Raw genomic sequence first — 22,339 nt, 5'->3', positions numbered from 1 at the left:
TTTTCTATACAGTGAACATGATCATGAAATAATGAAACTACTATGGTGATTATCTCACCACCCTACATATCTAGCACGAGTTGGGAACATCAAAATATAATGAATGATGTGATATGATCATTAATCTCCTGTATCTACAATAATACAGAGTGATTATAAAAGGACTTTACAACTTTAAAAGCACATGAGTATTTTTTGAAATTACTTACAGAATTGAGAGAGGTCTCATTTTGTTACAAAGACTTCAAGTTTGAGGTGAGCGTGTTATTTTGGTTCGATGTGACAGCCGTTGGTAATGCGACATATATCCGACCGATAATCGATTTCTTGGGAAAACTGCTACAAGGACAATCATTTAGCCGCCCCTGACAATCAATTGAATGATATTTAATGGGAGTGAGCATTTGAAAACCTTGAGACAGTGAAAAATTAACAATTACAGACTTTTCAATATTCAGACTTAGCCTATTACACGGGAACCACAATGACAGCATTTTAACATCGTAAGTAACACTCTCCATCAGCAATTGAGTTGTTTTTCACCGTAGGTTAGGCCGTATCATCCGCAAAAGCTGTAAACTCTCCTTTGAATGATGAAGAGTACAGATCATTAATGAAGATAAGAAACAATATTGGCCAAGAACCGAACCTTGTGGTACTCCACTATTAATTTCCTCAGTGAACTTTTTGACCATTGAGGAAAACATATTGATGCCTTTCTTCCAGATACGATGCAAACCACTTATATACCAGTCCTCTTATTCCAACCCTCTCCATCTTCCTGAGTAGAATATCATGATTAACCGTGTCAAATGCCTTTCTTATATCAAGGAAGACACCTGTGACTCGGTTTTTATCATTAGAGTTCAAACTATTATGAACCAGCATCATGAACCTCCGAAGTGCCATCTCAGTGCTCAGACCTTCCCTAAAACCAAATTGGACATCAGAAATCACATTCAGCTTATCCATGAAATTAATCAATCTGAATTTCACAATTTTTTCAACACCTTTGAAAAAACTGACAACAAAGATATTGGTCGGTAATTGCCAATCGAAGCAGCTTGTCCCTTCTTGAAGATGGGAATAACTCTAGCGATTTTCATATTTGGTGGAAAAATGCCCTCTGCGAATGATTTGTTGAAAATGTAAGCCAGCACAGGAGTAATAACATGTGAAATTGTCTTGACCAGAGCTGTATAAATACCATCATCACTGTCGCTGTACCTCCTTTCAGTCTTGAGATAAATAATTCTACTTCTTCACAAGATACTGGAGACCAAAAGAAAGAATTTGAAACGTGATTTGCATTAAAACTCTATCATATGCTTCCTTTTGGTCTGTACTGGGAGCAATAAGGGAAGTCGACAATGATTAGGCACATTAACAAAATACTCATTGAATTGTTCAGCAATAACTTTTGGGTCGACAACAGTTTTACCATTAATCTGGAGACTCTTTACACAATTTTTCGCTTATTATTGCCAGCTAAAGAGTTAATGACCCTCCACTGAGCTCTGGAATTATCCTTGACCTTCTCAAACAGCCTACTTTAGTATCTTCCTTTGTTTCCTTAATCCAAAGATCAATTTTGTGCTTGAAATTATTATATTGAAGCCGAAGTCGAGCATCGTCAGGCGACCTTGATACTTTTTCCTTAGCTTATCTCTATTCAATATTGCCAGACATAGCCCATCCGTCATCCAAGGTTTCAGTTTCTTCAAGCGGTGATCACTAGGACGAGCAAGAGTTACTTTGCTCTCAGCAATCGAATCATTCAGTATTTTGATAAAAGAGACAAATGATTTATTACAGCAATCAGCCGAGTACACGGACGACCACGACTCCCCAGTAAGGATATTTAACATTATATTGTAATCAACTATTACTCTCTTATCACTGACATTGTGGGTAGTATGCTCATAAGTGCATGCCAATAACAACCAGTGCTTCGATGGTCAGTTATTTGAGGATCAATCACAAAGGCCTCATTCATAAGTGGCTTATTACTTCTGAATAATAAGTGATCAATACAACTGGAAGTGGTGTCTGTCACTCTCGTATTTAAGTTAATCATATTCTCAAAACCGTCATATTTCTCTTCCAATGAAAGGGTACTGATGATGAATGGAGTGGAGTTTGTAGGCTGCAGATGATCTGCAGGAATTTTGAAGAGAGCAGAACAGCAAGCCAAACTATTTGAACGTGAACATATAAGGCGTTTTCAGCAGACGTTTCCAGAGTCGTCAGTGCAGGAAGCTCTCTGATTAGCTGATTGGGTTGGAGTCACAAAAACCGCTCAATATGGTCTCGCCTTCAAGCAACAGTGTACCTTTTTACAGTTATTCAACCATAGTAAGTAGAGTTGTCTCATGTCTGCGTATTAGCACATTATTTTCTATACAGTGAACATGACCATGAAATAATGAAACTACTATGGCGATTATCTCACCACCCTACTTATCTAGCACGAGTTGGGAACATCAAAATATAATGAATGATGTGATATGATCATTAATCTCTTGTATCTACAATAATACAGGGCGATGGGCTCTCTCCAATACTCTTTAACTGTGCTCTAGAATTCCTCATTAGGAAATGGAGAGAAATTAATCCTGAAACCATACAAATTGGCTATCATAAAGACAACATCAAACTTACCTGCTTGGATTTTGCAGATGATTTGGTTTTCCTTGCAAATGGAGTAGCAGAAGCACGGCAACAAATAACATCTTTGGAAGAAATAGCAGGAAAAGTCGGACTGAAGATTTCTTACGAAAAAACGAAATTCATGATAACTGATCCTTTGTGTATAAATGAAATTAATATTAACGGAAGTCTTATTGATAATTGTGATATAAGCATATCAGGCTTAACTTATGCAACCGCAGCGATCTAAATGTGATCCGATTTCGGAGGTCATTAAGGTAGTCTGGTAGAGGCGGAGCATGAACCTTATACATAATGAAAACCCACAGGAAGAAATCCATCGATTTTGACTCCGGAGTGTGAGGTGGCCTGCATGGTAAATCCAGCGGAGTTGAAAGCAATTGTCTAGAAAATCTCTCACTTCTCCGTGGAAATGAGCTGGTGCACCGTCATGTTGAGAGTGAAAGGGCACTTGTTCATCTTGTTCAGCCTGACGGTGCACCATTTCATTTTCACGGAGAAGTTTGGGATTTTCTATACATAATAAGATTAGCTGGTACGAGTGTGGCAAGAAATCGATTATCGGTGGTATATGTATGTTGCATTATCAACGGCTGTCACATCAAACCAAAATAACACTCACACCTTAAACTTGAAGTGTTTTGTTCAAGAACGGTTCAGTGAGGCACTCAGTGGTTGCTCAGCAAAGTATAAGAGGGGTCGGTCAGAACTATTCTGAAGTTTGGTTGATAAGAAACCTTTGTTTTATTGCCTGAGAGAGTTGTGAAGAATTGTTGGAATACAGCTACATGAATGAGCCTAAATGCTTCTTTCATTCTAACTATTTAAGGGAGTGTGGAAATAAATAAATAAATAGACTACTGAGTTGTTTGTTCAAGCTTGAGTTGAGAATATTTCGGGAAGAGTCAAAATCATCAAATTACTTCCACATTAAGCAAAAATTATCATTCAAATTTGAGTTCACCTAGATCCTATTCCATGATTGTTGAGACGACAAAACTCAACTATATTCTCTACTAGAGACAGCACAATAGTAAAGAGCTACATCTTTCCAATTAGAATAACCTTGAAATATACAATCGCGGTAGTCATAGGTGAAGCATGATGAGTAATAATGGACAATGGATAATGAAGATAGATCAGCTACTACAACTCTTGTAATAGAGTTGTAATTGTTAAACCAGCATGAACTGTAAGGAACTGAGAGATGTGCTACAGCATAGAGAAACAATAGCATAAGTAGATATCCCATGGTATAGGGCGTTTATGTCGCAACAACTTTTACTTGTTATCTCAAGCCGATAGTTCAGGTTATTCTTCCCCGTGAAGCTGTGTGACAATGGTAGTCTCTCATATTGTGCCGTTCATACACTCTCACCCCAACAAAACAGTGAAAATCGATAATAATCGACAGTAATCGGCTTGAGATAACAGTTAAAGTTGCAACATAAACGTCCTATAGCATGATATCTACTCAAGGTATTGTTTCTCTATGGCTACAGCTTCAGGTGAGTTCCAGACCATGGGTAACTAAAAGGCTGGCCACTAAAGGTGGAACATGCATGATACAAATAGCCATCATTTATATAGTTTTCATCTCAGCTGTGATCACAGTGGAACACTTCCAGCAGTATTTTCCAAAATTAGGTTTCTGGTATCTTCGATTTTTTTTTACTGCTCTGAAGGTTGAATTATTTCTCTGTGATAATGAATTTATAATTTTCCAGTGGTTCATTTAAAGTACATTCTATGTTGAATCTCTCACTGATGATGAACATGCATGATAAACAAGTGTATGTCCATGATAAACATGCATGACATGCATGTTCTACCGTTAGTAGCCAGCCTAAAAACTGAGCAGTAAAATAACTGTGAGCTGTAGCTTTGGACCACCGTAATTATTCTCCACCGAATGTAGCAAATGAATTTTTGCAACAAAAAATTAACAAGAACTCTAAATTCTATTGTTAATTTGACAATGTTATATTGGCTCACATGAATGCAGTTTCGTGTATTTAATAATAACACCTAAAAGGGGTATGATTAATTTTTGAGTAAGAAATGTTTGTTTTATTGCCTGAGAGAGTTGTGAAGAATTGTTGGAATACAGCTACATGAATGAGCCTAAATGCTTCTTTCATTCTAACTATTTAAGGGAGTGTGGAAATAAATAAATAAATAGACTACTGAGTTGTTTGTTCAAGCTTGAGTTGAGAATATTTCGGGAAGAGTCAAAATCATCAAATTACTCCTACATTAAGCAAAAATTATCATTCAAATTTGAGTTCTCCTAGATCCTATTCCATGATTGTTGAGACGACAAAACTCAACTATATTCTTTACTAGAGACAGCACAATAGTAAAGAGCTACATCTTTCCAATTAGAATAAACCTTGAAATATACAATCGCGGTAGTCATAGGTGAAGCATGATGAGTAATAATGGACAATGGATAATGAAGATAGATCAGCTACTACAACTCTTGTAATAAAGTTGTAATTGTTAAACCAGCATGAACTGTAAGGAACTGAGAGATGTGCTACAGCATAGAGAAACAATAGCATATTAAGTAGATATCCCATGGTATAGGGCGTTTATGTCGCAACAACTTTTACTTGTTATCTCAAGCCGATAGTTCATGTAACTCTTTCCCGTGAAGCTGTCTGACACTGGTAGTCTCTCATATTGTGCCGTTCATACACACTTACCCTGAAAAAACAGTAAAAATCGACTATAATCAACAGTAATCGGCTTCAGATAACAGTCAAAGTTGCGACATAAACGCCCTATAGCATGATATCTACTCACGCTATTGTTTCTCTATGGCTCCTGCTTCAGGTGAGTTACCCCATGGGTACCTAAAAGGCTGGCCACTAACGGTGGAACATGCATGATACGAATAGCCATCATTTATCTTGTTTTCATCTCAGCTGTGATCACAGTGGAACACTTCCAGCAGTATTTCCCAAAATTAGGTTTCTGGTATCTTCGATTTTTTTTTTTTACTGCTCTGAAGGTTGAATTAAAAAAAAAAAAAAAAAAGGTTGAATTATTTCTCTGTGATAATGAATTTTGTAATTTTCCAGTGGTTCATTTAATGTACATTCTATGTTGAATCTCTCACTGATGATGAACATGCATGATAAACAAGTGTATGTCCATGATAAACATGCATGACATGCATGTTCTACCGTTAGTAGCCAGCCTAAAAAACTGAGCAGTAAAATAACTGTGAGCTGTAGCAAAGCTTTGGACCACCGTAATTATTCTCCACCGAACGTAGCAAATGAATTTTTGCAACAAAAAATTAACAAGAAACTCTAAATTCTATTGTTAATTTGACAATGTTATATTGGCTCACATGAATGCAGTTTTGTGTTTTGTGTCAGTGGAATGAGATCGTAGGCCTTCTTGATAGAATAAGCATGAAAACGGCAACATTGTGCTCCTATAAGCACCTTAATGCACCGTGATGCAAATGTGATGCTACGGTGGTTTAGATTTGGATCTAACAAGGTGGCCAGATCTCAACACTCCCCCCCCCCCGCCACGAACTGCAAAAAAATTATGCTGTAAACAATGCTGACTGTTTTTTGAGACGACCACCGAGATTCTATTTTACACATCCTAGAAGTGCAGTCTGCGTCCAAATACCCTGTGGGAACCTCTGTCTTATAAGATGTATGATATATCTCTTCTATACACGTGTAATAGAATCCATAGTGAGTGCATTCATATAAAGCATGATACCATAAAACAATAGAACAAAAACTATTTGTTCATTACTCTTAGGCCTACATTGTTTCAAACTGACTTATCATTCATCATTTTTGAATGCATTGATTGAATGCATTCTTACAACTTCAAACAAGAAAGTTGAGTTCCTTTCAAATTGCTTGATTTATAATCCTTTTTGACATCTACTGACGTTAAAATCGGAGAACCAAAGGCTGAATCACCTTTAACCAAACAAAGCCAACAATGCAAGTTGTACACTTTATAAGTCCCTATTCCCAGCTTTAGTGTCATCTTCCCTATGCCTCTTTAGTGTCAACTTGTCATAAGTTGGCAGTAAAATTGTTTAAAAAAATTTATCTTCCAAGTTTTTTCATAAAATTTGTCTGAGATTTATAATTTTGAACAAGATGAAGGGAATCGTGCTGTGTGCTGTTCTTATTGTTTCTCTGGCCGTAAACCAATCGTGAGTAACTTAGTTGTTATCCCATGTTTTCTACTCATATTTCTACTATCAGTTCTATGGTGTAATTCATGAAATTTCTTCTGGTTGTTTCATAGAAGAAATAGATGCGACCATTAAAACAGAATAAGTTAATTACCTGATAAGTTGAAAATAGCTATCAATTTATTGTTAGATACACTTCAAACTGTTAGCATTCCTCATGGACAATATCTATACTCCCCATCCCATTGATAGTTCTTAATCAATATCACTATGGCAATGTCCATTTCTGGGAGACTATATCCTTCTAATTGATCCTTGACCGGCAGTTTCGATTTATTTATTAGCATTCTAGCAGACATCATTCGATCTCCAGGTACAACAACATAATGAACTCGTTGGGTAAATTTATGGCAAACAGAATTTGTCTTGACAAGTTGCGAGTGATAAATGGTGCTCTCATTGAACACGTGTGGGCTTTCATGTGCAACTATTCGAGTTTCTCTGTCATTCGATTTTTAGTACACTCTTGACTGTACTTTTGATTTGATAAATATCATAACATTTTAAATCACCTCTCAACATTAAGAAACCGAATACTCTTAGGATACCTTATTCCATACACTTATTGCATATTATATAAGTCTATTATGCTATTTTTTCTCATGAGTTAATGAATTTTAAAATTATACGATTTCTATATAATGTGAATAAATGTTATTTTTGTTTCAGATATGGTGCAGCTGTGGACCTTAGCTTCTTGTGAGTGACATTTTACTGAAAATTATTATCTTCTCTTCTTCCTTATCATCATTTTTGAAGATCATTTTTACTTTACTTGCTCTGTTACCATTGGTAAGGAAAGTATTGCTTTCCAAAAAAAGTTAAGGTACCCCAATTTCAAAATTTCTATACGTTTCAAGGTCCCCTGAGTCCAAAAAAGTGGTTTTTGGGTATCATGTGCGTCTGTTTACACGATATGTCATCTTCCAATTAACGGAATGGCTTGAAATTTGGAACTTAAGCTCCATAAGGATCCGACACGAACAATTTCGATCAAATGCAATTCAAGATGGCGGCTAAAATTGCGAAAATGTTGTCAAAAACAGGGTTTTTCGCGATCATCTCGAAAACGGCTCCAACGATTTTTATCAAATTTATACCCGATATTTTCATTAATGAGATCTATCAACTGCCACAAGTCCCATATGTGTAAGAATTTCAGTAGCTCCGCTCCTTCTATGCAAAGTTCTATTTCAGATTCCCAATCATCAGGCTTCGGATAGGTACAATTTAAACAAATAAATTCTAGTGGAAAAGATTGAGCATGAAAATCTCTACAATTAATGTTCAGTAACATTTTCACCTGAAATTGGAAATAAGCTCGAAATTCGAGAAAATGTGATTATTCAATTTCAAACTGTTGGCAACTTTTGATTCTATTGAATCATCCACTATGAAGAGATAGCAGACCTCGTGTTCCTCCAGCGTTATTGTCCTGTCACCATTTGGCTCAGATCTTTGATTAGTAGACTCGAGATGTGCGTTAACACTAGCCTCAGGTGATCAATTTCCATATCGGCAAGAAAAGTTGTGTGAGTGCGCCACACCAGATTTTTTTCAAGATTTTTCTTCCTAGATCATTTTTTCTTCAAAGGACTGGAATACAGTGTTATTGGAATCGAAGATAAATAACAAAAAATAATTATGCAGAAATCAAATTGAAATCAAAGGATCTGATAGAGACTCAAATGGAATAATATTGGTTACTGGGAGTGTAAGTAACAACCTATTCTTTAATAAAATGTATCACAAGTGAATTATGAATATCTGAATACCCTGGAATCAGATTTCATTTATCAACTCAGATGATTTGAAAGATAATTCATTTATACGTAGATCCAGGAATGGGATTGGAAGATCTATATTGGGTAGTATTTTGTTTATTGTGTGTTATAGTTTATTTATTTATTCATTGGATAGAGTAAAAAATTACTTAATTAGTGTGTCCATTGTCAAGGACCTTAGTACTGTATTAAGTATGAGAGAGAGAGTGTTCTTCTATGACTCTCTTGTATAATGATAATAAAACTTATTGGTGGCGAAATTTTGCAGGCATGATACAAACTTCCCAGGAAATCCAGGATTCAATGCTAATATAAACAAATATGTTCAGAGTACAATGTAAGTACCGTTTTCTGTTTGTTAAAGATCTCATCAAATCACAGATGTAATGCATGTGATAAGAAGGATCAATAATAATCTTTAATAGTCTATAAGGAGAGTCCAAACTTGATTATTAGAGTTATTGTTACAAGAAAGAGTGAACATCACTTTTCGCCACGTCATATAATTAAAAGTATTTAATTCTTTCACTGATCTTCTCGATGACTAAGTTCCACCAAAGAGAAACAATAGCATAAGTAGATATCCCATGCTATAGGGCGTTTATGTCGCAACTTTTACTGTTATCTCAAGCCGATTACTGTCGATTATTTTAGATTTTTACAGTTTTGGCCAGGTAAGAGTGTATGAACGGCACAATATGAGAGACTACAAGCATCACACAGCTTCACGGGAAAGAACTACGAGGACTATCGACTTGAGATAACAGTAAATTTTGCGACATAAACGCTCTATACCATGGGATATCTACTCACGCTATTGTTTCTCTATGGTTCTACTTCCAAGAGCCTGATCTAGTAGTTACAAAGGAAGGATGTTTGTGTGATGGAAATAAAATAACGTAGAACCTCGATAATTCGGACATCTATAATTCGTAGTGGAAGCTCAGTCCCTCTATAATTCGTAGTGAAGCAATGTATTTCGGTCCCCTCGATAGTTCGTAATAGAATCAAGTGCTGGCTTAACCTTCCGGTAGTCGCGCCCTACTCAATCACACGAGCAGTCGCGTGTTGTATTTTGTACAACATCCAATTTTCCAAGTGTTATGCACTCTGTTTACTGTTAAAACGTATTAATTATTTGTATAATTACTTTTTCCATCTTCTTGGATCATTTTACGCCTACGAACACTTGGATGATTACCATTTCATAGCTCAATAACGTACATCGAGCAAAGCCATTAATTTTGTGTTATTGGTTCGTTTACAGTCCCCATAAATACAGTCTCCCCCTATTGTATGCACAGTGCGACTCATGCACTGTCGCGACTAAATGGCACCTAAAGACTAAACCATTGCTCGTTTGATACTGCAACTCAGTGGAGTGATGTGGGGAAAGTTTTGGAATGCATAGGTGACTCATTCACTGACACCACCCCATTCAAAAGTTTTGTGCAGCAAAAACTGACACTGTTGTACTTTTTACAACAGCGCGACTGCCGGAAGGTTAACTTCGACCTCTATTATTCTCAGTAAATTAGCATTCTTCACTTTGTAATTCAAATGTTTCCTTCTCCAACCTCTACGATTAGCCTCCTTCTTATCCTCATCCTCTCATCCACATTCAAAATGGCTTGTAAAATTATAAATATTGTAACCATGTTACCATAGGCGACAAGCCTAGTAACTAATTGAAAAATAAAGTCTATCCATCTATCCACCTCCTCCATAGCCTCTTTATTCCGCACCCTTCATAAATCGAAGTAAACGCTTGGTCCCGTCATCTACGAATTAAACAGGTTCTACTATGAAGTTATATTGTACACAATGAAATTTACACTAGTAGTTCTGTGAACAGTAGACCTCACGCAGTATTCTCATCCACAAGTACCAGATTTGATGTCAACTGTTTTAAATATTAACAAACTCAGTTCACGTTTGAATTTGTTTTTCATATGATATAATTCATCCAGTACCGTGATGATCTTTCTATCTGATGAAAATTAATTTTTTAGAATCAAAAATATAATTTCTCCAGCATTATTTAGTTTATTTTTATTCACCTATTAAATTAGTAATTTCGAATGTGAGAATATTGATACTGATGGGCACGCATAATAATATCATGACTTCAAAACAAAATATTGAAACCAAAGACCTTAAAGCTGCGATTAGACTGAATTTATTAAAAAAATGTTAATAACTCAATCCTTTTAGATTATATTAGATTGAACAAAAATTATCATACTCATGATGAACATATGTGTTTGTCAAATTTCGTTCAATCTAATAGAATCTATAAGGAGCAAGTTATAACCATTTTGTTTATAACTTTGGTGTAAACCCAGCTTAAAGATGCATGTACCTCTTTAATGTCTTTGATTGAAACTATAGACCTTATACAAATACAGTTATAGACTGGCTTCTCCACACATTTGTGTAATCACTTGTCAGCTGATTTATGATGAATAATTCTATAGTCTGATTCTCACTCTAATATTGGCGTATAAAGGAGGCTCCTTTTTCCTTTTATATTATCCTTGAAATGCTAAGTTTTCATAAACATTGTATATACGTCGACGCGCAATTTGAAAAGGAACATACCTGTCAAAATTTATGAAAATCTATCACAGCGTTTCGCCGTAAATGCGCAACATATAAATATATAAACATATAAACATTTAAACATAAACATTTAAACATTAAGAGAAATGCCAAACCGTCGACTTGAATCTTAGACCTCACTTCGTTCGGTCAACAATGTACAAATCAACTATAGACAAGTAGGTAGAGCTCAACAAAAGACAAATCTTGTTTCGTGTTCTATCATTTAGATAGTTTTGTGTTCCTTTGAAATGATATAAATGTAGGAGTTTATTGTGAACAAAAGTTGTACTGTACAATAGTTTTGTGTGAAATATCTAATTATCTAAAATTATCATTATAATAATAAGCATTATTATGATAATGATAAATTAGCATTATAATTTGACCGAACGAAGTGAGGTCTAAGATTCAAGTCGACGGTTTGGCATTTCTCTTAATGTTTAAATGTTAATATGTTGCGCATTTACCGCGAAACACGGTAATAGATTTTCATGAAATTTGACAGGTATGTTCCTTTTTTAATTGCGCGTCGACGTATATACAAGGTTTTTGGAGATTTTGCTTTTCAAGGATAATATAAAAGGTGAGAGGAGCCTCCTTCATACGCCAATATTAGAGTAAAAATCAGACTATAGAATTATTCATCTAATTACGCAGATGTGTGGAGAAGCCATTCTATTTGTGTATTTCCTTAAGGTCTATAGTTTCGATCAGGTACTTGTGGATGAGAATATGCATGAGGTCTACTGTTCACAGAACTACTAGTTACAATATTATTAATAATTAAAATTATGATTAGCATTATCAAAATTGTATTGTGAATAGTTTTGTGTTTATTGTGTCCTTTGTTTTCATTGCTGAGTACTCTCTCATTGCATTGTGTATCCACTCTTCCCAATTCTAGTGCGTTAAAAATGTTCCGCATTCCTTCAAATATTTCACCTTTCTTACCAGAATCAGTTTGTGTTATTATTTCGTAATATTACTTCCTTCATTATAATTTATGTTAATTTTCAGAGATAATGCTATGGCATCAGCAAATGCTCAAGCTGCTACAGGATATACTGGATCTAATGTTGTGTGAGTATATGTTTTTATATTAATTTATATTTTCTGTATACATTACAATAGAAACGTTTAAAATACAGAGATCCTGTTAAAAAAAATTAATTTCATGTAAGTTCCAGGATTTGCTGCTTCTCCTCCCAAACTATTATATATTACAACTACGAAAAACTTCAACGTTATATTTTACATAAATTCTACTTCAAATAGTTTTATTGTTTATCTGTCATAATATTCACGTTTTGATGAATTTTTCAGTATCGCTCCATTGGTACAGAGCTTGCCAGATGGATCATCTAAAATAACGTGAGTATTTCCATCCTTCCAAAACATCTTACATGTTTCTTGCAATGAATCCGCAGCTGTGGATAAAAGTTTTGGTTCTTCTTAGATCGTTATCTGACATATATATGATTTTATAAATTTCTCTGATAAATGACAGAGAACTTAATGTTGTTGTGAATATACATTCCATATACAGTAGACAAGGTCTCTTCTTCTATCATCTATGACATGAGAATAAGACTGTAGTGAATGCAATTTTTGCTGGAAATGATTCTCACATAAGCCCTAGGCATGTGCCTGATGAAGAGGAGGAAAATAAATGTATCTAGAATATCATTTACTGTAGAGCCGTGTCCACACTGAACAAATGTTCAACAAACATGTTTGTAGAAAAAGTTTGGGCAAATTTTATTATGTTTGACAAACAATGTTTGCCCGTGGCCTGTGTGGACGCGTCACCAAACAAAATATTTGCAAGTGGGAAGAACAGGTTTTATGCTTTACAGCTGTCAAAACAAAAATAGTTTGCAAAACAGTAATTTTTTGTTTGACAAACAATGATTGTCCAAACTTTTTAAAATTTTTGTCCCTGAGCTCCTCAACAAACATGTTTGCCGAACATGTAGGTCGAACATTTGTTCAGTGTGGATACGGCTTAAAACTAACTACAGAGTATTCAGGCTACTACCACGTTATTAAGTACTGTAGTCCAGTCCCTATGGATTACCAACTACAGTCTACACTCTATATTATGTTCAATCACTTCATTCTTCTACTATTCAAGAATTCTAGGTGTGCTCCAAATCATAAGGATGAGGTTCTGCCTCCGAGGAAAACCATCCCCAAATATCCCCCATTTTGGATTTTGAAAATCAATTATGTCTCCTGATTCTGAAACGATGAATGTAAATTTTCTAGGACTCCAACCGTGGTGACGTCTACGATCGGCGGTAAAATCAGTCAACCTAGATTTCCAAAAATAAAGCCTATCAAACCGCCAAAGTATGTTAAGCCCGTTGTTAAGCCAAGGACACCTCTTTGGAAACCTACACCTGTTCTTACAACACCGGTTACCACCTTCGTTGGTGATAAGGAAAGGAACATCATGTAAGTATTAGATACATTTCTCAGGCTAGAATATATTTTAGGATAAATCCTAGATCTTGTATTCATATACACTAGTTGCAAGGTTCTAAAACCTAAGAGTCAAGCTATTAATTTAATTTTCTGACTCCTATAAAAAATTATATGGTTTTATCAATTTCACTGATGAATGACAGATAACTTAATCAATGTTCCTTTGAATATACATTTCATAGATAGTATTAAACAAGGCCTCTTCTTCTGTTACCTATGATGTAAGAATATTGGGAATAATATAATTCAATGCAATATCTAGAAAACTTCTTCTAGCAGTAGCATTTCAGATATTCCTAAAAGCTAGAATGATTCTTGAATTTTTCACTTCTAACTAGTCTATTCAATCTATTCTCAGAATATTCTTCGATGTTTGTGATGATTTTATCAGTCGTGATTTATGATTTATTAGTGATGATTTATCCTTATTCAATTTGGTTTTCAACTTTCCTAAATTCTAAATTAGTTTATAAATATTTCGGACTCAAAATTGAACAAAAATCGTGAAGTGTAAAGATAACCTATTTTTGGACAATTTCTATCTAAATTTGTGAGAAGAACAGTTTTGGGCTTCGAGCCTGTTGTTCCTTTCCCAATCATTCATAGTTGATAATGATATTGTAACTTATCTATCAATGTATGAATAAATGATAACATATTTCACATTTTTTAGCCTATTTCAAAGTGAATATTCATAAGATTCTTATCCTTCTATTGTATATTTGTTGCATTGGTTTCTTGGTTTCACTTGTGCTACATCTATTGAAATAAATCTGTTATCCCATACTCAGAGCTGCTTTGAGTCTTACTTTCCAATAAATTTTATGCTCTGCAGGACAGAAACATGAAATCTATAATGGTTCTCATGGGAGTGTTCACACATTGGCAAAATGGATATATTTGAACATTTATTTATATATTCATTCATTCAATTATTGAATAGAGCAAACAATTCAATAATCGGAAAAGAAGAAACAGGCTATTGCCCAAAACCTCTTCTATTCTCCAATTTTGTCTGGAATCGTCCAAATATTATACTGTATTTGGAAAATTAAAACCTGAATTTTTCCTGTTAAGGTTGTCAGAATTGAATTGGAAGCAGCTCTCCAAGTCACAAGGAGGAGCTTGTCAGTATTTTTCACTATTGATTCCAATTAATCAGCTCTTGAATTATTTTTAAATTTTTCCAGGACTAACATGCAGAACTCAAATCTTGGAGGGAATGTAGTGTGAGTATCTTGAATTATTCTTCTCTCCTTCAAGGTTTGATCCAAGGATCACGCTCCTGATGAGGATAAAATGGTGAATAATGGTTTATTGATCTGCTTAGTGCTTTATTATTCATGCAGATTACAATATAAAGTGGTTTATTCACTTTTATATTATGGAAGCTTACAATACAGTGAGTCTTTATATGAGTTCCCATAATATACAACTGGATAATAATCATTGAACTGTTGTCTACATGATATAAAGAGAGAGAAAATAAATTTAGAATTATAAAAAGATAATATTGTTTTGAACAAGGTAAGTGATGTCATGATGATTGCCAACCACCGCAATTGAGACGGTACTTCGAGAAGAAGGATATTGTTTTGCATCTACAACAATTGGCGAAGCTCCAAACATAATATCATTCGTTCAGATCAAACGTTCCAGATAGCTCAGATAAGCAATGTTATGCTATGTTATATTATGTTTGAAGGGACGGATTCAACGATTTGAAGGTTCAAAGAACACCACACGTCAACCGGAGCTTATTGTGTTCTCAAGAGTATGTGAGTTGGGCAAACCAATACCTGTGTACAAGATCCAGGAGTTTTCCCCTATAATCACATTCATCACCTGGTTGCTTGCAGCCAAACAGAGCCTTTCTTCTCGCCCATAGTCTCTCGCAATCCAGTGTGATATTCTTGGCAGTCTCTCAAGACTGATCAGTCCACGTGACCTACGTGAGTTACACTCCGGGCCTTCTTTGGACGTATTTCCGCTGAGAAAGCGGTCGCCAAATTGCCAATGAGGCGCCTGGCCATCCTTGACTCATCCTCTTGACACACATTTGTGTTTGGAGTTTCACCCATCTCTGGTCTCTTGGGTTTTTCTTGCCCGCCCCTCATCGAAGAGGAGCCAAAATTTTTGCAGAGCCAAAAGCCTCATCTCTGCTGAGAGGTTTTGCCTGAAAGGCCGCTCTTCCTTGACCAGTGGTTAGTTCTGGTCTCTCCACCCGCAAACTCGTGACCTATGTGAGCTCCACCCCTGGCCTTTTCCGGTAGGTCCTTCTGCTGAGGGAGGAGTCGACAAATTGCCTCTAGGACGCCTGGCGATATGACCACCCTCGATTCAGCCTCCTGACCCACATTTGTGCCTGGAGTTTCACTCATCTCTGGTCTCTTGGGTAGTTTTCCCCCTTCGAAACATTGCAGGGTCGAAAGCCTCACGTCTTCCAAGAAGTTTTGCCTGAATGGCCGCCCCTCTCTAAGCATTGGTCTGAGTAGTTCCTCCTTTCTCTAAAGTTGTGATGGTGTGATTGAGCTCACGTTATCCATGTTGTCATTAGTAGATGCCTTTTCAATGTTTATAGCCTCTACATGAGAGTGCAACGGAACCTCCTGTGGTCCTGAAGCACCCATTTCAAATTGAGGAGCCTGCCCTGATGGGGCAGATTCCGATGGATTTAAAGGCAAGGCAACCTCTGGAGTTGCCTAGAGGTTTTCTTTGTTCATGTGGTTCCCACGAGCAGCTTGGGAAGTGGAGTCAACCCAGACAGAGCGCGGCATTTCCAGGCAAGGCTAAATACTACAGGAGGTGGCCTGGTATCCTGCAGGCACCGTTAGAGTCGCCATATAGAAGCAACACCCATCAGCACGGTCCACATCACACCTTGGGTTGATCTGAGAAGAAGTAACAATATGACCAAGGAAGGCCGACAGATAGAAAAAAGAAGAAAGAATGACACAAAGATAAGTCAATGGAAAAAATGTCATTCTAGGAATGAGAAGTTCCAAAGCATATCAAGAATGAGAAGGAGAGTTTTGGAAAAAGGACTTTGGAAAGAGGGTCCCTTCTAGTCACCTCCTACGACAAGCAGTAATACAGTGGGTGTATGTGGGTTTCAACAAACTCTTGAGTACGATGTTCGCCCAACCCACAGGGGGCGCAGATGAGCAATACTCCTCTATTAGTCCAGTCAACGAAGGAGTTCAGAGCGAAAAGTTTAGAGTCCCTCAACACTGGCGATGCAAACTCTGCTACAACTATTGGAAACCCCTAGGATCCCATCTTGCAACAAAAAATTCAATGAATTTATCCATCATAACAAACAGGACTATTTTTAATTTTCCCTTCTCAGAGATGCACTACGATGTCTTTTAAATTTCTCAATCAGGTTTTCAAATTTCCTGATTTTTTAAATTTAGTTTCACGCATTTTTCTCTCAAATTCTATCTGTATCACCTCTCATCTTGATTACGATGTTTGCTGGGATCTTTCCCGTTATTTCTATTGTTAATTCAATTTATTTTTGATTTTTTTTCCTCAGTATCAATCCAATCGTTCAAACGATTACTGACGATGGTAAACTGATCACCACTACACCCAGTATGATGTGAGTATTATGAAATCAAATATTATTAGAGAGCGTTTGAAGAATGATGTAGATAATTCATATAATCCATATTTTTAGAGAGCAATGATTGCTCTCATTATTAAATGATGATTCAATCTCTTGATATTCTCTGTATTTGCTTCTTATATTTATGTGGTAGAGCTTTTATCATAATATATTTACTCTTAAAAACATAAAATATTATGAATATAATATGGAATATTGGGATTAAATACGAGGGATTAAATCCCTCGTATAAGGAAGACGTAACTACTCTCTCAATTTCAACGATAATAATAATATTGAGTGACCTGGCTGGCTAAGGTCTAGTGTCAGAGTTATCATGTCGCAACTGATCAATTCCAAAGCCACTGACATGACCTAATGACTGCTTTTCAATTTTAATGAAATAGTTAATTAGTGATTAATCATGACATTCTTGTCCAAGTTGATAATCTCTATTTCCTTATATCCTCACTTTCAATAATTTTGATCTTCCTCAGAAATGGAAAACCCATTCTTCCTGGTGTCCCAAACCCTATCACTACCGTCGTGAATGGTGTACAGGGAGAAATAATGTGAGTAAATAATTAGAAAAATATTGTTCTCCATCCATAAATGACAGATTCGAAATTGATCAATTTCAGAGCCTTTGTCATCACCTAATGATTGCTTTTCAATTTTAATAAAGTAGTTACCTAGTGATTAATCATGACATTTTTGTCTCAGTTTCTATTAAAGAAAAACTGATTGTCTCAGATTTTATTTTTATGATTTCATTTTATCTGATTCTATCAGATTTTATCTAATTTTTGTCTCAGATTCTATTGAAGAATCTCTCATTCTTTAATATCCTCACTTGTCAATAATTTTGATTCTCCTCAGAAATGGGAAACCCTATATATCCGGTGTTCCGAACCTCAGTACAACAGACGTGAATGGTGCACAGGAAGGAATAATGTGGATGAATTTTATGGGGAAATTGGTTTTCTATGCATAAATAATTGACTTGTGAAATGAACCCATTGAATAAATAAGACATTAAGAACGATAAAGTGAATGGAAAGCAAACGGAATAATTTCCTAAAACAGAACTTTTAGTTGATAATTGTTCTTTCATCAAAAACGTTTTTGTTAGAATTAGTTCTTCAATTTTCTTCGATTAATATGATAGAGTTTATAAAGATGGCAAAAAATTGAACGTCCAAAAATCGATGTGTATGTAACTAGCCTGACTGAGCTGAACTTAAATGCCTTGCATAGCAACCAATCAGGATGATTGTGTTACTTGGCTGTGGAGCAACAATCACATACTTAACTAAACTCGTTATTGACAATCGTTTACAACTGAAACGCTTAAAGCTGGATTGGACAAACCAGGCTCAAACATTTTGTCCAACTCAAAATTGTAATTTGTATTAATAGTCTATTTGAATAAATTTCCAAAAACTATTTCTATCATTCCAAATAGTGAAATGTACCAAGGATTGCGATGATCCTCAGCTGAGATACATATTTGAGTGATGCAACCCTTTATTATTATAACAGGATTCTATCTTGAAATCTCACATTTATCAAACTCTAAAATGTTCATTTTTCAGCCCTTCAACAACTCTCACCCCCACTATTTTACCCGAAGTCTCAGTGACTGGAACCACTGATCTGAATGGTATTCAGCGAGGAATAATGTGAGTTTATGGATAAGTGTTTCTATGTAAAATGAGTGTCAATTTTGATTCACGAGTAGTTTTAAATGAATATGAAGTGGATAAAAATTGAATCTTAATGATCACTCTCTTTTTAATCTGGAAAAGAGTACCGTATATTGAACTCTATTTATAATCTAGAAGAATATGATTGAGGGAAAGTATAACCAGCTATCAATAGACATGGAATGAGATGCAATTGATTCCTTTACAAATTTGAAAAAGAAAAGGAGTATATCCAACATCCTAAAAAATTCTGATATTGATTGAGGAGGTCAGACAAAGGGGCGTCGTTTCTCAGCGAAAAAGGAAGAGTTTCATATTTTTGAATTTTCTCATAAATTTATTTAAACTACTAGGTAACCCATGCTCCGCAAGGTTACTTCTTCAATTAACTTAATCACTTAACAAACTTAGAACTTGACGTAATAGAATCTAAGAATTGAAAGTAAACCTATAAGCTTCCTTGGTGAATTAAGAATATATTGGGAATATATTTAAATAATTAGGAATATATACTTGAAATTTCAAGTTTATCAGTTGAGTACGTGATGATGCCACATTCGTGATATTCCTATCCCATACTTGTATAAATATAATTCAATTTATTCATGTAATGAACGAGTATGATACGTTCATTGTTTTCGAGTGAAAATGGACTAAATTCCAGTAAAGTGAAATCATAACCCTATTTTGGACTTTTTAAGTGCTATCTAAATTTGGGAAAGAAATAGCACAAGAGTATCCTTAGTTTTTCTCCCCCAATCAGTGCTTTTCTGTAAAAAATATAGATAAATAAATATAAGTAAAAAATAAATAAATAAATAAATTCTATTGTTGTATTGTATTGTTTACTATAATTTTGTCAATAAAGGTTGTTTCACTACTACTACTTGTATAAGCCAGTTATTTTCTCTTTTATTATATATATATATATATATATATATATATATATATATATATTATATATATATATATATAATATATATATATATTGATATTACTAATGGTTAGAATAACAAAGAGAATTCGAGAGATTTGTTTGAAATATTTTTTTTGCCTGTATTTTCTAGGAACGACTTGAAATTTGAAAATTTGGGAAACAACGGGAACGAACATGTGGTGTAAGTATTCAGAAATTAATTTTTATCTGCAGATTACCTTCTTCTAACTTTCTTCTTCTCTCCCCTTCTTATCTTTTATTCCTACTCACCCCTCCTCCTCCTCCTCATCTTTATTTTCCATCACATCCTAGTACTTTTACTCTCCTCATCTACTCTTTTCTGTCGTCGTCCTCCAACACCTACTCTGCATCATTAATATTCTCTCTCTTCTTCTCTTCTTTCTCCTCCCCTTTCACCGCTCCTTTCACTTCTCTTCCTCCACAACCTTCTCCTCACCCTCCTCCTCTTCCCAATCCCATTTCTCCTTCTTCTTATCTACTTTTCCTCTTCCTCCAACACTTTTTTCTTCTCACTTTTCCACCTCTTCCTCCTTCTCCGACACTTTCCATCACTCGTCTCAAAGTTTTGATCATCAAGTTGAAATCCCTTCGATTTTCTTGGAGCACAAACCTACCTATTCTTATGATTTTCCACACCAATTGTCAATTCATAATTCTCATGATTTCCCTCAACACATCATTGTCAACCTTTTGGATAGTCAAGGTGGAAGTAGTTTTCTCTCTATTCTTCTCAACTTGAAAAATCCATTGTATACATTCAAATATCTACAGATTTAATATTTTTTCTATTATTTATCTCATTCACCATCAATAACGTTATTTTTATTAAACTTTTTCCCTTATCTTCACAACTTGTCCACTTTTACATATTTCATTATTTTTATATCATCAAGAGATTGAGCAACATATAACATTTAATTATTGTCAGATTCACGTCGATTATTCAAATAACACTAAAACAGAGTGAGAAAGGAGACGTTACATTAAAAATTAATGTTATCAACTGATGTAATACTTATTATATTAGTTGAATATTTTAATCAACTTATTCAATCTCAATGCATGGGAATTTAACTTGCTAAATGGGGGGATATTATAAAATGGACTCACTTTTATTATAAATGTTCTTTTACCCCATAAATAAGATTCAATTCTTGGATCAATTCATAAACTTTATAAATTTTAGATAGAAATGTTTAGGAGTAACTCATTATTCTACAGTTTTAAGTGATTAGTGAGTGTAGTTCAGTTTTTCAATTTGGTTTTCCAGCATTATAAATCCAAAATTCCTTGTTTTCGAGTGTTTCTACTGGAAATTGGACTCAAATTAAAAAGTGTATGGACATAATATACTATTTGAATTAGTGTATGAATTAAGATTGAGGGAAGGAACAGTTTCGGGCTGTGCCTGTTAGTCCTTGCCTAATAATTCCAATGGATTGTGTTTTGTGTATCATTGGATAATGCCTGTAATAATCAACATCGTTATCTATCAGAGTACAACACACTCACTTTTTGAATTCCATCAACTCTCTCAAGTTTTTGATAAATTTGCAATATTTTTTGTATGATAAAGAAATATTTATTTCACTTTTTCAGAATTTCGCCAGTTGTCCAGAGTCCTGGCCTCAAAGTGAACGAGAATGGAGACGTCGATTTCAGTTGAAATCCAATTGAGTTTTGAAATTCCCCGATTGAAAATTAATAAGAAAAACAAAATTAATCCGATGAAGTAAAATTAAAAGGATTGATCTATTCGATAATTTTTTAATATTTCTTTGCATCTCCAAGTAACTTCCAGGTTAAATACTGAGCATACAAAAATAGTTTTGTACAGTGATGACATTGCTAATCCACTGTTAAGAAAACATTTAATACCGTCGTCATAAAATTTGAAAGAAGGCTTGTTAGCCAAGGCTGGATTCCCTCATATCAATCAGAGTCTGTGTTCGGTTCAGTAAAACTATTTTTCTCATGAGCTCGAATGGGACTATTCATACTTGATAGATCGGGCTGAACTTTAATAGTCTCATAAGAACTAAAGGGCCCCATACACTAGGGAGCTTGGATCGGCGAGCTTGGTTCTTGTGATCCAAGTTCTCCAGTGTATGTGGAAAATTGGCAAATCGCGAACCAAATTCGTGACGAATTTGGTCTTCAATCTGGATTAAAAACTTTGTTCGGTTCGTCCGCCAGGGCGATATATTCTATCATAATATATTCAATATATTTTCTTCTCACAGCAGCTGCAAACTTTGAAACACTCATCTCTAGACA

At 35.1% G+C, this 22,339-nt stretch overlaps 1 protein-coding gene across 5 annotated transcripts in view; it reads left to right on the top strand.

Annotated features, from left to right (window-relative positions):
* Nucleotides 1-21,825, top strand: part of LOC111050403 — a 63,219-nt gene extending 41,394 nt beyond the window's left edge. Inside the window, exons 1-12 of one of the 5 annotated variants that reach the window (XM_022336526.2) lie at nucleotides 6,677-6,871; nucleotides 7,583-7,612; nucleotides 8,966-9,034; nucleotides 12,319-12,381; nucleotides 12,625-12,672; nucleotides 13,570-13,758; nucleotides 14,979-15,017; nucleotides 17,327-17,392; nucleotides 17,896-17,970; nucleotides 18,994-19,080; nucleotides 20,172-20,222; nucleotides 21,662-21,825. In XM_022336526.2, coding sequence (XP_022192218.2) covers nucleotides 6,816-6,871; nucleotides 7,583-7,612; nucleotides 8,966-9,034; nucleotides 12,319-12,381; nucleotides 12,625-12,672; nucleotides 13,570-13,758; nucleotides 14,979-15,017; nucleotides 17,327-17,392; nucleotides 17,896-17,970; nucleotides 18,994-19,080; nucleotides 20,172-20,222; nucleotides 21,662-21,728 — 840 coding nt within the window. In that variant the 5' untranslated portion in view covers nucleotides 6,677-6,815 and the 3' untranslated portion in view covers nucleotides 21,729-21,825. Of the gene's footprint in view, nucleotides 1-6,635; nucleotides 6,872-7,582; nucleotides 7,613-8,965; nucleotides 9,035-12,318; nucleotides 12,382-12,624; nucleotides 12,673-13,569; nucleotides 13,759-14,978; nucleotides 15,018-17,326; nucleotides 17,393-17,895; nucleotides 17,971-18,993; nucleotides 19,081-20,171; nucleotides 20,223-21,661 lie in introns of those variants that run through there. The other 4 variants (XM_022336529.2, XM_022336530.2, XM_022336528.2 and 1 more) reach the window with 4 other exon arrangements.
* Nucleotides 21,826-22,339: the final 514 nt, after the last annotated feature.

Source organism: Nilaparvata lugens, chromosome 12 (assembly GCF_014356525.2).
Source record: "Nilaparvata lugens isolate BPH chromosome 12, ASM1435652v1, whole genome shotgun sequence".
In the NCBI taxonomy this organism is placed as follows: domain Eukaryota; kingdom Metazoa; phylum Arthropoda; class Insecta; order Hemiptera; family Delphacidae; genus Nilaparvata; species Nilaparvata lugens.
This window is presented reverse-complemented; position numbering and strand designations above follow the sequence as displayed.